At 40.0% G+C, this 17,720-nt stretch overlaps 1 protein-coding gene across 1 annotated transcript in view; it reads left to right on the top strand.

Moving 5' to 3' along the window:
- Positions 1–17,720, top strand: part of TG (thyroglobulin) — a 149,160-nt gene that overhangs the window by 124,145 nt on the left and 7,295 nt on the right. Inside the window, exons 44-45 of the mRNA XM_071553809.1 lie at positions 2,459–2,640; positions 7,084–7,191. Of these exons, the coding sequence (XP_071409910.1) occupies positions 2,459–2,640; positions 7,084–7,191 (290 nt within the window). The remainder of the gene's footprint in view (positions 1–2,458; positions 2,641–7,083; positions 7,192–17,720) is intronic.

The following is a 17,720-nucleotide window of genomic DNA, read 5'->3' as shown; positions in this document are numbered from 1 at the left end:
CCTTGCTTCCACTGGGCATACACCTTCTTTTTTTGCCTTATTTCCAAGAGAAGGTCTCTGTTTAGCCAAGCCACTCTTCTGTCTGATGTGCTTGACTTCTGACATTAAATACCTGAGGCTGACCGCTCTGAGTCAGATCAAAGGATATTCAGCACAAAATGCTGTTTTCAGAAGTGGTTAAGAGACACTATTTGTAAAAATAGGATAAACATATCTGATACTTCTGCGAAATGCTCTGCAAACCTCTAGCACTTTGCAGCTCAGGGACTTCCTAGCTTGAATCGGTCTTTCTGTTTCTAATAACCATCAAATTTTTACTCTTTTCTAATTCAAAAACTCATTCTAGAAACTTCATCTTCACCAGTTTTGGCATCCAAAAAAACATGTGGCAGGTCAGCTTAACCTTATGTGTTGTTTTATGATAATCCATCTCCTACTCTGTAGTTTTCAACCTTCACGTTTATTTGATACATGGCTGTTGATGAGAAAGTGAAGGAACAGTTCCTACTGTAATAATAATAATCAATAACGCAGAGGGTTTTTTTCACTTTATTTCTCTCTGTTTTAAGCATCCATGACAGTTGTAGAATAAGGTAACAATTCCATTTTAAAAAGACAACCAAATGAAAGCATTGCATGAAAGTTGCTTTTATCGGATGATTTACACAAGAGACTGGGCTTTGCACTGCTATGGAAAAGCATGTGTTCTTATCCCTAACTGCTAACCCCAGTGACCAAATGAGAGATCCCTAACTAGACACAGCAATGCTTCTGGTTAGTAGGACTCTGAATTGCTGTGTGCCAAAGCTATGATGGAAAGATTGCTTTAGAATTCAGTGAACTTGCAGTCAAGTCTTCAGTGCTCATTTCTATTTCTTGCAGGAGAATATACGTGTCCTTGCTGTATTTAAGCTGAATGATTCTGCAGGCAAGTGTGCTATGCAGTTTCATATGTGGCATTTGTGCACACAAAGTGACGTGTCATGAGTGGTTGCCCATCTTTCTCAAAGTACAGCGGCATTATTAAAACTGGCACCACATGACTCTGTCACAATGCATGGGCCAAAGTCTAGCAAAAGAAGAATTTATTACAAGTACAAGGAAAATTGCCAAGATCTTCTTGGATCTTGGGATGTTTAGTAGTGTTTTGAAGTCCCTTAAAGTGACTTAATGAAAATGCACAGAGGATTAGAATATGTCACTAAGGACAATCCTCAGCTTCAACACATGGAGAACTTATTTTCTATCTTTGATTTCTGTGAATCTATTGAAAAGTAATTATTCCATCTGCACTTTCTTTATAGGGTTGTGGAAAGATCTTCTAGAAGCATGATGAGAACCAGCTGTGGGCTATCAAAATAATATTTTCAGTAAAGCATCTACTGGACTGGGCAGACACTGGCCTATTTTGCATCAGACTGACTGCCCAGAATAATAGAGGTGGTCTATTAGAACTTTTTCTCTGGAGTTTTTATCCAAGTTTCAGCCAGTATGCACCTGCATGGTGCCCGCTTTAGAAAGGACTTGATGAACAGGGAAGTTCCGCGTACCTATTTGTTTTTAGGAAGTTGCTCTGTTTCAGAACTTGAAATAAATTCTTTTATGAAACTAAAAAGTCTGAACTAACAAAATAAAAAACTTCCTTAAAGAAAAATGTGTCGAAAAATTCCAACAGTCTTTAGCTTTGATAAAAATATGTTCAGGTATGCAGTTTGGCATAGAAGATTGTACCTGTGACATGGGCACTTTGCTCTGGGAACTGTGCCTCCATGGTAGGAAAGGTTTCAGACCACAGGAAAAGAGTGTTTCGCTGTTGGTTTCTCTGAAAGGCCCTAACAGTTATGAAGCTTGAAGAACAAGGCTGTTCCTTGCCTTGGCATTTGGAGAAATGGAATTTCTCTTCCAGTGCTGAGGCAGATATTCCAGAAGGGACCTAAATACAGAATTTGCACCAGCCACATTTATTTGTAGGTGTTCCCAGAAAAGGCAGATTGATTTAGCCATGAAATGGCTATACAACATGTTTGGTCTCTGGAATTTTCAAAGGAAAACAGGAATATCTCCCTCTCTCACCTCTAGTTTTCCTTCAGGGAGTTAATTGAAAAGACAGCCTTGGACACACTTACAGTGGAGAACCATCCCTGTGAATTACTTCTTTGAGAGCCAGCAGGATTTCTGTACTATTAGGGCTCCATCTGCACAGTATGGTACCTATGATTTGGAATTACTAGATCAGGGTTTCCATCCTATATTATATTCAGAGGAAGCCAATAATTCTGGTTGGTGACAGTTTTGGGAAAACAAAAGTAGGACTATCCCCTACTTAATCCCCTAGGACTCAGGGATCACAGCAGAAAGGACTTGTTCCAGCAGAGGGAGATCTGACCCTATATTGTCCCACTAAAAAATGTATGTTTTGTTTATGTTTCTAAGTTCCATGTCTGCATTTTGTTCTCAGAAATTTGAAGAAAGACAAGGAAGAGCCAACAGCAAAACAGCCTTTTATCAGGCTCTGCAAAATTCTCTGGGAGGGGAAGAGTCCAACTCATTCATTGAAGATGCAGCTATATGGTATTACTCCCTCGAACACTCAACTGATGATTATTCATCCTTTTCCAGGGCTTTGGAAAATGCCACCCGGTAAGAAAGTAATCCTATTAGAACTGCGTGATTGAGGTTGAGCAAGGTTTGTTTTGCTTATCTCAAGTGTGCATTTATATTTTGAAAACCTTGAGAAATTCTTAAGCAAATGAACAGAATAAGGGAAATATGATTTAATTTTCTCTGAGGTTTCCAATGTCTGGTACACAGAAATAGAACTGAATTTTATGCCTTATTAAAAGTTTGACATCTTGCCAAAACTGTATATTGGGTTAAGACTACCAACACTTACTTGTGTATTTTTCCATGTCAAAGATGTCTGGGTTGTTTTCATACTCTGCATCATTCCTTGAGTCCTCTTCTCCTTATGACAGTAGAACTAATAGACTGGCTTTTATTCCCAAACAGTCACCTAATTAATACAGTTGGATACCTTTCCCTGGTGGTCAAGTTTGAAAACTTTGATTTCAGCAATTACATTAATTATTTTATTATAAAACTTGAAAAATATATTTCTTCACAATGTCAGGCACAACTTGAAGCCATTTCCTCTTGCTTGTTACTTTGTAGAAGAAACCAACCCTCACCTCAGTACAATGTCCTTTCAGGCAATGTAGAGGCAACAAAGTTCCCCTGAGCCTCTTTTTCTCTAGGTTAAGCACCTGCAGCTCCCTCAGCTGGTGGTCATCAGACTTGAGCTCCAGACTCTTCCCCAGCTCTGTGGACATGCTGCAGCATTTCATGCATGTCAGCAGAGGCATGGGCAACTTACCTCCATTATACACACTCCTATGCTTTGCATTGAAACATTTTATGGACCATTGGGAGGTGGAAGATGAGCCGTGGGCCATGTTCACAACACCTAGTATATATGTATAGCTTCAACCCTAATAGGGTATGGCATCAGGGTCCAGCAATTCTGGATAACAGTCAGTCTGAAGAGTTCATTGCCCAGTTAAAGGAGGACTCCGCAGCAGTCATGATACCTGTGGTTGGCCATGGTGGATATCTTTAGTTTGGGTCACATGCTGGTTTGAGCTGCAGACAATACTGGAATTTGCTGTCTCTGCCATGGGCAGCCAATTTGCTTCAGCCAGTTACAGATCTTGGGCTGAGAGTGGGGAGTGGTTCAGGCAAACTGAGGAGAAATTTACTTACCTCCTATTTCCTGCCTCTGTGCAAACTTGAGGACTGAATGTTTAAGTGGAACAGATTTTCCAAAAGTGAATCAAAATACTCTTTCCCTATTCCTGCCTTTGCTTCACGAGCAGATTCATTATGAAAACTCTTTGCACTTCTAATGTGATGTGATTTATAAACTGGTAGCTTGAGTCCTAATGTGCCTGTCCAAGATGTTTCACCTCTATTCTGAACTGAGACCTCATAGCTACAAGCTCCTGGTATCTGCAATCTCAGTGTTAAGTTTTCTATCCCACTATGACCCTTCTAGACAACACCTAAGAGAAAGGATTTTCCTTTTATTCCTCTATCAGAGCTGCTGAGTATTGCTTGACAGGGGTCTTAGGGATGAGGAGATGGACAGGAGCCAAGATTCGCTTGGAAACATCTGGTCCAAGAAAGTGGACAGTAGTTTCTGGGTGGTCCAGGTGTGCCAGTGCATTGAGGTCATGGAATAAACAAGCCAGAAGGCTGTGGGCTGAGCTTTGTGCCATTTATCAACTCTCACACCGTGCTGCATTTTTCCTATCTTATAGACTGTCCCAGGGACAGGCCACCCATCACCATGACATCTGGGGTCATTGCCTGCAGTAACATGGAAGCACTGTAGTTTTCGGGCATTAAAGCCAGAACTTGCCTTCAGTCTCCTTCCAACACCACTGTTACCCAAGGGATTGTAATTCTTTAGTCAGATCAGTAAGGTTTTAAACCATAATAAACCACTGACGGACTTAAATTTTAACCCTTCTTCCCATCCATAGATACAGAATCACAGAATATGCTGAGTTGGAAGGGATCCACAAGAATCATTGAGTCCAGCTCCTGGCTCTGCACAGGACCATCCCCAAGAGTCACACCATGTGCCTGAGGGTGTTGTCCAAAGGCTTCTCAAACTCTGTCAGGCTTAGTGCTGTGACCACTGCTCTGGGGAGCCTGTTCTAGTGCCCAGCCACCGTCTGGGTTAAGACCCTTTCCTAATATCCCACCTAAAGCTACCCTGACACAACTTCAGGCCATTCCCTCAAGTTCTGTCAGTGGTCACCATAGAGAAGAGGCCAATGTCTGCCTCTCCTCTTCCTCTCACAAGGAGGTTGTAGACTGCAATGAGGACTCTCCCGTCATAACTCTATAAGGAGCTGTCATAACACAAGGCTGTCACATTTGATCATCCACATGCAGCCCTGGGCTCAGTGTGGTGCAAACATTGACTTTTGCAAAACTGCAGGGGCTGCCACACCTCTCTCTTCCAACAGGAATGAGATACACCAACAGTTCCTTGGGCTTTCAGCCTGTGGCAGCCTCCTGGGTATAGGGTTTCCCTGCTTCTTTAGATATGAGGCAAATGCCCTGGCTAAGGAAAGAAGTGAATGGCTTATTCTTGAGCAAGCAGAATTTTGAGTAGTGAGACCAGGGCACTGGAGGATAATCCTTTGCTTTAAACACTTTGCAGAGTATTCCATCTACAGAAGAACTGAAGGAGGAGACAGTGGGTACAGAGTGACACTCACCTACATCAGTGTCACATACATGGTGGAGAAAAAAAGGGGATTGGTTCAGGTTTTTTGATGTTTAGTTGATTCATTTTTTTTTTCCTTTAGTTTTGTTTCTTTTTAACAAAAACACTACTAGAATAGATGCGTAAGCTAAGAAAAGTTCTCTATCAGGAAGTTATACTTAACAGCTAAAGTTTTAACAGAAATTAAAAAGTGTGATAAAGTAACATAAGTGATTGTTAAAAACTACATGCATTGTGCGTATTTTGTGGTTTTAAAATATTTCCACTGAAATTCTTGTATTTTTCCCAAGTATAGAACTAGTTTCATTTTCTTTTTCTTTCTTCTTTTCTTTCTTTTCTTTTTTTAGCTCTGATATTCCATGCCTGTAAGAAACAGCCTTTTCATTTTTTGTGGTTACTATGTATTTAAGGTTTTTTCTACTTCCCCAGAATAGCTGACTATTTTTTCCCCCTATAGCATCAACTGAGAATCTGTTTTACATGGTGAAATGTCTCTCAAAGTATTGCTCGAGAGCTAGTACTCTTTCCAAGCTCCCTAGTTTTCAAAGACCATCTGCTCCTCTAAAACCCCATGCTGGTAGGCTTGTGAAGAGCAGTAATTTTTGTTTCATATGGGTGTTGTCAACCATAACTGTCAAAGAGCCCTTGTGGTCAGTCAACCCATAGCTTGTGGTCTCACAGATGGGCTTAAAATAAACTCTGCTGAACCAAGATAGCTACCCAAACAGTGCCTTTCCTAACCATACCAGTTAATTATAGCAATGTGTTTTTATGCTTCTCTGACACTGTTCTTTCTTGCACCAGTCTTTTTTTTTTTTTCTTTAACCTACCAAGTCTGGAGGACAAGCTGCTGTTTCAGAATCACTAAACAGAATTGAAACCTCCCACTTCCTCAGCAGATATGTTTGTGTGCACTCCTGTAGATAAGGGTATATAAATGCCCAAAGCATGTGCTGAGTCTTTGGGCACATGAAGAGTGGGAGTGGTGGTATGTGTATATATAATATTGCCTTAAGGAATCATAATTATATATATTGCAGTGAAGTATCCTGAGTTCTACCTACCCCCTTTCAACAGCTTCTGCTTCTTCAAGGCTCACTCCACCTTCCTACCATGCTTGTTGGAGCTATAGGAAGTAGGAAGGTTTTGATACATTTGCTTCACTCATACCTTTAGCATTGCAATACCGGATGTTAAATTGATCATTTAACTATATCACTGCACTCCTATTGGTTAGCCTTTCTCTCCCAGGCATATTGCACCAGATATTTCGTATTGATGAACTCCACAGGTTGTTTTCAAAAGTTGTCTCTTGCCTCTTCCAGCACTGAAAACTCTACCCAAAGGAATCACATAGATCCAAATTCAGAAATTATATTATTGGCCCTTAAACCAGGAAATATATAAAAAAAATTATTAGATGTCATTGCAACCTAGCAGTGCCAGAAGGAGCTTTATGCTATTATAAGCATGTGCCCCCATAAACTAGAATAAAATGGGTTGTTTTTTTTGGCCAGGATAGTCCTTGTATGTCAGATCTGTTTAATTTAGTATCATCACTGTTGTTCACCACTCCATAAAACAGCAATTTTAGTGAATTCTGAGCAATACTGGACTCAGAGAGGGTAAACGTGGTTTCCTTCAGTGGATTTAAAGGCAGAGATATGAGCTGTTTTGGAAAATTTAAAGAACACTATCAATATAGAAATTGGTCTTTTGGTTGTAAGGATTCTTTCCTTTTTTTCCATTACATGACTGTCTGTTCCCTGCTCCTGCTTTTTTATCAGTGACCAGTTTATCACATGTCCCATCATAAACATGGCCAATTACTGGGCTGCTGCGTCTCGAGGAAATGTCTTCATGTATCACGTACCTGAGAGCTCCGCACAGAGCAGGTAAGGAGATATATTTTATTATGTTTCTTGGATTTAGAATTTGTAAAACCAGGGCTGACTGCTTGGGCATGCTGTTGAATAAATAAGTAGACATAGGTACCTCAAGTAAACAGTTCAGATGAACAAAGGAGGGACTGGTCTCTAACAAATTATTTCTCTTACTATACAGGAATGCTTTTTCTGAACTGAGGCACTTATTATTAGATGTCTAAATTAAGTTTCCCTTTCACAACTTACCTACCTTTGCCAGTTCCAGACAGCCTTTCAGATTCCTACTCTACATTGATAAATCTCCCACAAAGAACCAGAATGTGTCCTAAGTCACCAAGAGTCCACAAGATAAATGGGGTAACATTGCTAAGGACTCCACATTAATTTAACCCTTCCCCCTTTTGAGGTCAGTGCAGTTGTACCCCAGTTACACTGACTGGCCTTCAGTGTAGATGGGTTCTGGGATTTAATTCTTTCTGCCCCAGGACTCGGAGTGGTGATTGCTGGTAGACTGTCTCATGGTGGGGAATTTTTTTTGCACAAGCATTTGCCAACTCAGGCTCTGTGTCATCCTTCATATTAGAAGCTTACTTGAAAAATGTTCAGCAGGACAAGTTGTATTGTATGTTAGATAGAAAGGTCTGTGTACCAGCGGGAGATGCAAATGCCTTGTTCTCTTGGGCGCAGAACAAGCTGGAAGGCAGGTGACCTTCCTTGATTGTATTTTAGACTCAGCCTCTCCCAGAAGACAGGAGGAGACGTGGGTGCTTTCAGGCAGTGGTCAGCGCTTTGGGCTGCCATGTGACACACCATGGTGGCTCCTGCTCCCTTGCTCCCAAAAGCTGAGTGACCAGAAGCTGCAGTGACTGCCACTCCTCCTGTCCTTTGGATCCACACATCAGGGCAGCAAAGCACACGGGGATGCTTATCCTCAGACTGTGTCCTTATGAGGAAATGGTGTTTGTTCCCTGCTCCCTGCATGCCCCATACCCCTCCGCAGGAAAGATTTTTGAGACCCTTTCCTTTTTCTCAGGCTTTCTGCAGAAAGGCTCAGGGGAGGGACAGCTCGTTCCTAATGGCACCATTTGATCCTGTGAAGTTCCCTGCGAACTGCGCAGGTCTCCTGATAGCACAGTGAAAAGGCATTTGAAAGAAAGCAGCCCAGATCGAGGTAACAGATGAAGGCCATTATGCTGCCGTAACACAGACTCGCTTTCTTTTTGACTGAGAAGTTAATCCTTGGGGAGCCGTTTATTCGCTGGCAGCTCCAGCGGGAATGTTTGAAGTGCTTGTTTGGCTGCTGATAGGCTCAGATAAGTGACTTTTGCAAGGCTCCAAACAGGGCTGAGCTATGGTATGCCAAAAATCCAGCCAGTCAAAGAGAAAAGATGTGTTCTCAAGTCAGCGAGAAAGTTTTGTCTTGCTTTGGAGAATGACACTGACCCAGTTGTCTACTATTAGACCTTATTTAAAAATTGATGAAATAGTTTATACAACTTAGACTCACTGGCTTTGAGGCAGTGATTTTGAATGGAAGAGAATTTTCTCTTCTATCTACACCTATTTAAGATTTCTCTTGTGCTTATGATATTTAGATCTCCTCACACTCTCCAGTAGTTTACATAGCACTTGGCTACACGTTTTAATAATATTTATGTTGACACTGATCTTCTCAGCTAATTGTTTTTAAACTTTAGTGCAACTTCTTCTTTACTATTATTATTATTTATTATTATTTATTATTATTTAGTGCAACTTTAGTGCAACTGTTTGCATTTTCATAACCCTCTTTAAAAGAACAAACAAAGCTAGCATGTTGTCTGAAACATGGGAATGTGAGGCAGAGGCTCAAATGCCTTAAGTTAAGCCACTTTCAAGGAGAAATGGCCCAAATTAGTATGCTGTGGAACACCGGTACTCCTTTCATATTCATTTATTCTTAAGTGCCATTAAAATAAATGCTATTTGGGTTGCAAAGGAAGCACTTAAGGAGAAGTTGCACAATTTAGCTTGTCTGTGTATGGAAGGATCTCATTTGACACTACAACGTGTCTATTTACAAAGTAATACCCTTGTTTTCCCAAGGGGCTTCATATAACGTCCTCTGCTGAATACACTGCGAGGATTTTGTGTGAATATTGCTATACATTCCTAAATGAATCTTTCTTTATTCTTTATCCCAGTTTTGCCACGACACCTCTTTCCCTCATGCTCCCTATAGCATTCCCCCACTCCATACAGTACAGGTGCATTGCAGACTGTCCAGCAGCCTCACTGCATGACAATGGTGTGATGCTGTCAAGAGAAGAAACTTCAAATATGAGAGTGGCCTTAACTCCTAAAAACTGAGAAACCATCAGTAATCTGAAAACAAGGAAATACAATGTTTGGGAATATTACTTGTGATTTGTCCTACTGGATTAAAACCAATGATGTTGTCTCGGTTTGAGGGGAAAAAACCAAAATGTTTTACCCACAAGCAGGAGAGGGACCTCCTCCACGATAATCACAACACTCTTTATCAAATTTAAGAAAAAGAATTTTAATACAAGAAGGATAACTGATATATATATATATATATATATATGTAAACAGACTAGTGCAACCCACTTCCCCAACACCACAAGAGAAAGAAAAAAAACCAAAAAACCAAAAAACCCAGCAGGTTTTTCTCCAGGAGGAAAGGTTATACTTAAGTGTCAGTGTCACAGCCCGGCTGGCTGCAGAGTGAGTTTCAGTCCCTCTCCAGCGAGACAGACGAGCAGTGAGCTTTCAGATGGACTCAGTCTCTTCCCCCTGTGTTCCCCGTCCAAGAAGCAGAAAAGTACGAGCAACCAGAAGCAAATCCAAGGCAGGCAGCAGCAGCAGCGCGGCCCGAAAAAGTAGTCTGGGGTAGGCAGCAGCAGCAGCAGCAGCAGCGCGGCTCGAAAAAGCAGTCCGGGGTAGGCAGCAGCAGCCGCGTGGCCAGAAAAGCAGTCCAGGTACAGCAGCAGCGAGACAGCCAGGAAAGCCCCAGCAGTAACCAGCAGGGCAGCCTGCCTCCTCAGAGCCCCCACTCCCGCGTTCCGCCGAGCCAAGACTGGGAAAAATATCCAAAAAAAACCCCAAAAGAGACAAACCTGTTCCCAACCAAGTGATCAACTGTTAACTGCTTCTTTTGTTAACCACTGGCCTGGGCAGTTAAGTGGCAGGGGAGAGAATTTACATAATAATCCCAAACTACAACAGATGTGTATGAAACAGCCTTCAAGTGAAATATACAAACTAAACTTGGGGAAAGATCTGGCCACCATGTCACCACCTCCCAGGGGACTTCCCTAACCACTGGAATAGTGAGTCCTGACAGTTCTCAAGTTCTTCTTTGTAAATTGTGACTCTTAGGAGGAGGAGAAAAGGCAGATAATCTGCCAAGTAGCCTGGAAGGCAGGATGTGTGGGTTTGAACTTGCTCAGCAGACGTGAGAATTGAATCTGGGACCCTGCAAACACTCCGTGAAATTCCTGACTAGAAGAATCCCGTTGCAACCATCTCTTTGTGTTAATGAATGCAGTAACCAAAGTGTGATTTACACATGTAGCACTGTAGTCCTGTACAGGATATTCTGTGAGTACCCCTAGTGGATCAGATCCCCTCAGTGCATTGTAGCTGGAGGAACACATTAGATATTCCTTATCACTCATTGGATTTTGACTGAAAAATAATCTCTCAGTCATTTTGATATTGGATCACATCTGGATTTACTGAGATACAGACCTCCACTTGTAAAAATGGGAATTTTTGTAGTATGATGTCCATAGGGTAATCTAAAAGATAAAGTAATAAGCGTTTTTGACTTTGGCTTCTAAATTGTTCCTAAGAAGCCAGTTTACACAGGATATGGACCTTTCTTTGTGGTTTTATCTAAATGATGATGATAATATAATTATTTTCTATAAAAACTTCTAATAATTACCTCATAGGGGTATTGGAAAGAGTACCTTAAAATAATATTCAGATCACTGCAACATTGGAAGACATTTACTCTTAGATAAAATATTCTGTCTAGGGAATTAACTGTTCAGTAATTAAGATATGGCTCCATATAGCAACACATTTTTCAATTACTACTTTGTCACCTCTATCCTACTTTATGTGTGTCTCCCAAAACATGTAGCAAAATAGAGAGTTAAAATGCAGGGATGAAAAAGTACTGGTATTTTCTTTTGTTTCACAAGGAGCAGTCCCTTAATAACTCACAGCAAGATAAATAAGAGGGAGGGAGAATTCAGCCAGTAAAGGGAGACCCAAATGCAATGATGCAAAGTAGGCCAAAAGTTATTATACAGGGAGGAATTTTTCCCAGTAAAGATCAATTAGCCAAAGTTTGTCTCACAACTGGAAGTTTCTAAAATGTATACACATACATACATTCAAGAATAAATACAGGGGTAGGGTTAAAAAGCCTGCTCTAAGCTGATGTTTATGACATAATGTGGAAAATCACATAAACCCATGAACTGACAGTTTCTGTGTAGATGAATGGATCTTACAGACAACAAAATAATGTCTCCTTCCACGTGGTATCATTCTCCCAAGTTTGGCATGACCCCATGTCTGCTTTAGCCTTTAGTTCCTGTTTGAATAAGGAGCCAACTCCCACATTAATAATGTGTGGTAAAAATATATACATAACCCAGCTACCATTTTCTCACTCTTTTTGAGAACACTTAGGCCTGGGAGTAAACATTTATTCTAAACAATGCAGGAGGAATGTGGCTACTCAGCACTGCCTAGGATTAGTGGGGAGGGCTGGGGTATAACTTCACTTATGGTAGAGAAATGTGTGATAGGAAAAGTATGTTTTGACAAGGATAATACTATTAACTGTACAAAGTTACACTTGTTAACCCTTCAAGGGGTTTCTGGGAGATTTTTGCATAGTAAGTGAAGAAGCAGTGCTTGCCATGCCAACAGTTTCCAATTCATGCTGTGGTGCTAAATGTGCTGTCTTGCAAGATGGTGGATAAAAATCAATGCTTTGCCAACCAAGGGGAGCAGATCATCAGTGACAAGGAATCATTATTGTCATTGTAACAGTCTAAACTGAGAATTAGTGAGGGTCTATCTTATAGTCATTAACGTGACCATAAATAATTGTCACAAATGCTTTTCTAAATTGTTGTGTATTGGACAGATTCATCCAAGATTAACGAGCTGCTGTCTCTTTTGAGTCATTTTAGTTGGGGCTGTCTTTACCTCCTGTCTATGCACTCTTGTGTATGTGGATGTGAGCTGTTGAGAGGCTGCTCTGTGCCAATGCTCACATAGTTGGCTGCATTTTGGTGACACTTCTTATGATTCCTGTAACTGAAGGCGAGAACTCCTGATTGATTAAAAATCCCAGAAATGTTTGTGTACAAACCCAGTCAACTATTTGAAGTATTTTTGGATTCTATTTATTCTGTATGCTGGGGTAATTCTGGCTATTCTTAATATCCCTTTAATTAAGGGAGATTTTTCTACTCTTTGATTTTCATAACAATTATATTCTTGCCCTTTAATCCATCCACCACTTGCTAGCCGGTTCATGCTCTCCTCCTGACTGTAGCTGTTACTCCATGAGTATGAACACCTGTAGGTTGGGGTCCACAGCATGAGCTGGGTGCTGTTCAGGCAGACAGAAATTTGTGTCTCTGGGCTTCAAAGGAACTCATCTAAACACAGAGTGCAAACAAGTTAGCAGTGAAGTGGTCACAAGATGCACGTTGCCTCCATAGCTGGGCAATTGCCTTAGGCAGCTGAATCCACTTGCTGCAACAGCAGCTTGTCATTGTGCTCCATAAAGCCCTGCTCCCAATTGTCTCCTAAAAGCTATTGCTTTGTTCTTCTGGTGGCAAGTGCCTCTTGCTCCTCGGCCTCATTCAGTGCACTGTGCCACCTGCAGCTATGAAAACACTATCCCACTGATACAACCACATCACACTGTTCTCAAGTTTTTAGACAATTTGTTTCTAAAGGATTGAGGTCTGCACAATTTGGTGGGGTTTTTTTCCCATGAAGTGATGTAGAGGCCTTTATCGTTCAAATCTTGGAAATTAGTCATAAATATGCAGAGACAAAGGACAAGCTCAGAAAAGGCAGAAATCAGCTTTAAATGAAACAATCGTTCAGCTGAATGATTCAGAAAAGTACAAACCAACTTTTGGAACTTCATGTGCTGCACTATGACAGGCTGTTCCCATAAGATGCAATCTAGAAAATAAGCACCAAGTCCATGTATATAGAGCACCAGGCATTCTTTGGGCTCTGTGGCCTTCAAATGGGCACATCACCTTTTTCAGGAAATTCATCCATTCATTCAACTCAGGAATAGCCATAATGAAGAAATGTATGAATTTCTGTCTCCCAAAAGAGCACTCAAGTGTCAGCATGCCTATTTCTAGATTTTAAATACAGTAATTCTCTGATTGAACTGTGTAATCTGTGTTTTTTTAGGAGTTCTGGCAAGTGGATAAAGGTACTTTCTTCCTTCCTTAATAAGCTGTGATTTTTTTTTTCAATTAATGTGAGCTCTCAGTTTCTTGAATTTACTATCTGTTACTTCAGTTTTATTTTCTTCAATTGGCACATCTATAATGTGAAGTGGAACATTGTGTGTTGGGAATAATTCAAGTGGAAAAGACACAGCAAACTCCAGGATACTTTTACAAGTCACATGTATCTACAGGACTTTTTTGGTACAAAGGTGGATAAACTTGGCAGATGAATCCTGTTAGAAGTCTAGTTTTTCCATATGTCCTGATTTTCCTGAAAAGAAAAGAATGTTCATCTGTTTTTCACATCCTTTACCCTATTTGTTTGGCAGGAGTTCGTAATGAGAGGAGACACAATGAGCCAAATGCATCCCTATAACTGCAGAGGTCACACCAGGCCTTACACTGACCCATTAAATTTCAATAAATATCCAGCTAGTCTTTGATTATTTTTTTCTCCCTTCAATCACATACCATTTCCTTTTATAAGACATGTGGCTATATATAAGTTTTTAAAGTTATTTTTGCTTAGCATTAAAATGAGCCTTTCCTTTCAGGCAAAGTGCAGTGTTGGTAAGCTGCTCCTCTCCCATGACATGGGTGAGATGGTGCCTCTTCACACTTTAGGATACTAGATCTTCAAATATACTCTGCAAATCTGCTAGTATTAGTATGAAGGTAATGCAGATGAATGCAAACAAGCACATTTAGTATTTCTAATTCTTGAAAAAATATTTTAAATCAATTTATTGAAAATAAACACAGAATGGGACCACAAGAGCATGCCGGCAGTGGCACATTAAAAATAAATGGCACTTTCTTCTCCAGGGACAGGGCTGTTAGGAAATCCTATTTCATCTCAAATCAGCAGATTTACCACCAACTCTATGAGTCTGGGTTTCACCTATGCTGTTCAGTTCAATCAGAATGTAAATAACCTGTCCTCACCAAAGCCAAGGGGCAGTGGAGAGGCCTTTTTTTTGGCTTTACTAATGGTAGACCTACTCTTGCCAATGGGATACTGAATTGAACAGGACCTTAATTATGAGACTAGGAACTCAAAGCCAAGATCCCATCTCTAACATGAAATCTTTCACAGAATTGTTAGAATAAGCAGTTATTCTCATAAAAGTTTACGTTAAAGGATGAATGATTTTCTTATTTCACCAATCTGTCACAGATTGCCAATATCTCCTCAGTTAATGACTGACATAAGTTTGAGTACAGTATTCTTCTCCATTTCTCAGATGATCACTGGTAACTCTGGCTGAACTCTAGCTTGTTATGTTTGTCTTGTTATTTTAAAATTTAAATGACTGAATACCTGTGGGAAGTTTGATATTTTGGAATCGTATAGAATATCATTTGAATTTTGAAATAATTTACATTGATTTCTATTTGTGTGTGAAGCTTTAGAAAAGAACCAAAAACTACATTAAGGCAACTAAGAATAGAAGCTGTGACTCAAAAGCCTTTGAGATTAGTTGAAATTAGTTGAAAAGGAGAATAAGGACTATTTTTATAGGAAAGGAGAAGAAAAGAGAAATATTAGGCTGGAGTCAGTCATTAATCATCAAAATGAACTTCCAGTATGAAATAATTAGCCAGACCTAGAGCAAGGACAAAGTTCAAAATGAGATATATGTCCTAATTTACCATGGATCACACTGTGAGGTCCTTGCAGCACCAGCTCCAAATTATGCATTCAGTCCTAGCACAGAATAGCCTGGTGGTCTGCCAGAGCACGTTCTTCTGTTCTGACTGCCATGGTTATGGATAGCCAGTACTGACAATTCCATTTTGCTAACAAGATTTTTGAGGATTTCTGAGTTTGGGAAGTTGTTTGGGCAGTTTTTTGGATGTTTTTGTTGTTGCCTTTTTTTTTTCTCCTGTTCCAAAAGCTTGTGATCAAGATACTGACTTCAGCTGTTGGATGAGGGGGTTTACATCCATTCTCTCTTTGATTTGGAACAAGAATTTAAACCAAGGCAACCATAATCTGGGTATTTTTGCTCTAAGTTCTGCTCTACTCATCTTTTACTCTTTCGTTTTGAAGCTGTTCTTTGTATGTGGAAGTAGCCACAGTTCTATAGAGAGAGGAGTGGAGTATCTGAATGGCTGATAATCCCTTTCTGTCTTTCTTACTTGGAAAGATTTAAATGGAAACTCCACCTCAGGTTCAAGGAAAACTTTCTCAGACCTATACATTTCCAATTAAATGGCTTGGCACTGCATAATGAAAATTCCCAACAAGTGATGTTTCAGGGTCTGCTGTTAAATCATTGGTTACAAATGCCACAAAATTTCTGATTTTAACATCTGTTTTTCTGTAAACTGGATAACTGAACTCCAGTAGCACCTCCAAGGTGAAGTAAAAATTCCCCATGGAGAGCTCATTTTAGTGTGAACAAAGTGGTAGGATCTGTCTCCTAACTTCCCCATGGCTCAATTTACTGGTCTGTCATGTTGTCACATAAGAAGAGCTATGAATCTGTTTCTAAAAATATTGACATCTTAAAAAGCAAAGTTATACAGAGAAGATCTGAAGCAATACCTTTGCATGAAGTACTAGTTTTGTGAAGTCACTAACCCCAGATTTCAGCCATGCCCATAATGACATTCACTGCTGTTATTAAAATGACAGATCTATTCCTTGAAAAGGGACTTCTGTAGAGGAAGTTAGTTCCTATTAGTTTGTCTTTCTCAAAAACACTTTTAAACCCCTTTTTGCCCTTATCTCTGCTGTCCTCCCTTTTGTCAAACTGCACTCTGAAGTGCACTGGTTGTGGGGCTTTTGTTTCCCCATTGAAAATTTCTGCTGTTGATCACCTTTATGGTATCTTGGGAGTGCCATTTGGAGCGGCTCAGAAAATAGAAACATCCCTGCAGAGCTGACAATGCACAACAGCAAAGCTCTAAATGTTTATTTGTCACTCCTCTCTTTCTCTCACTCTACTTTTCTTCCAGTGAAAGCAGCGTCACTACCTGGTGGTACATTGTTATGCTCAGAGCTCCTACGAGACTCCAAAATCTTTGTTTGGATATTTCTGGCCATTTTGCACTCCCTTCTGGTCCCTTGTAACCCAAACCATTCTCTAAGTCTTTGATTCTGTGATCAGAATTTGAGGGAGGAGTCAGAAATATTCACCCATCTAGGTGCCATCTGTATGTTTCCCAGTTGTCTTTCCTGCTATTATGTGCATTTATTTATGTGCCTCTTTCTCCTCTTAACTTTAGGGTTTTTTCTCATTCTCGTGTTTCCTTTCTCATCAACCAGAAATATTGACAACAGGCCATGAAATTGTAGGGGTTTATATCACTTAATGTCTCTATATCAAACCAAATACAGTTGTACAAATTATTTCAAACCTAAAATTATCTGTTTATGAGATTTCTGAATTTCAGTCTGGGCTTTGACCTTAGTTTTCACCTCTAGAAATGTGAAGACTGAGAATACAGTCTCATTTGCAGGAAAAACTCAGTCCCAGCTCACTTGTTTTTAGCTTCACAGCTAAGTTCACCTCTGATATGTCTTCCCTCAGTGAGTAAATTTGTCTTGTCTTTGCACTTCAGCTAATTTCATGTCCTCTAATCTAATAAAAAGTCACTCCTCATTGAAAAGAAAATTGCTACTTTAGGTATATCGTACCTTTGCTGCAATACTGACACTAGAAATTGCTGTTGTATACTGGGCCAAGCAAATTATTTTTAAGGCAAAATTATTAAACTATGATCTTGCTTAATCCTTCTATAAACATTTGGGAAAGAAAAATATGCTTTAATCTTGTTTCAGTTCTACATTTTTTTGGTGAATAATCTGTGAATAATTCACTTTCCAGATGCAAAGTATTACTGAGGTATTATGATAAGACTAAGGGAAACACAACCAAAGATGTATTTAATTTAGATGGCTGTGTGTTTGTTTTTCAAAATAGAGGCTTTGGTGCCACCTCTCATAAAATGTAAAAGAGTCATCTTGCTTTCAGCCCACCTGCCTATAATAGTTTGAACTACATTCCATGTTCC

Source organism: Pithys albifrons, chromosome 4 (genome assembly GCF_047495875.1).
Source record: "Pithys albifrons albifrons isolate INPA30051 chromosome 4, PitAlb_v1, whole genome shotgun sequence".
NCBI classification, from domain to species: Eukaryota; Metazoa; Chordata; class Aves; order Passeriformes; family Thamnophilidae; genus Pithys; species Pithys albifrons.
The sequence above is the reverse complement of the archived record's forward strand: the minus strand, read 5'-3'. Positions and strand labels throughout refer to the sequence as shown.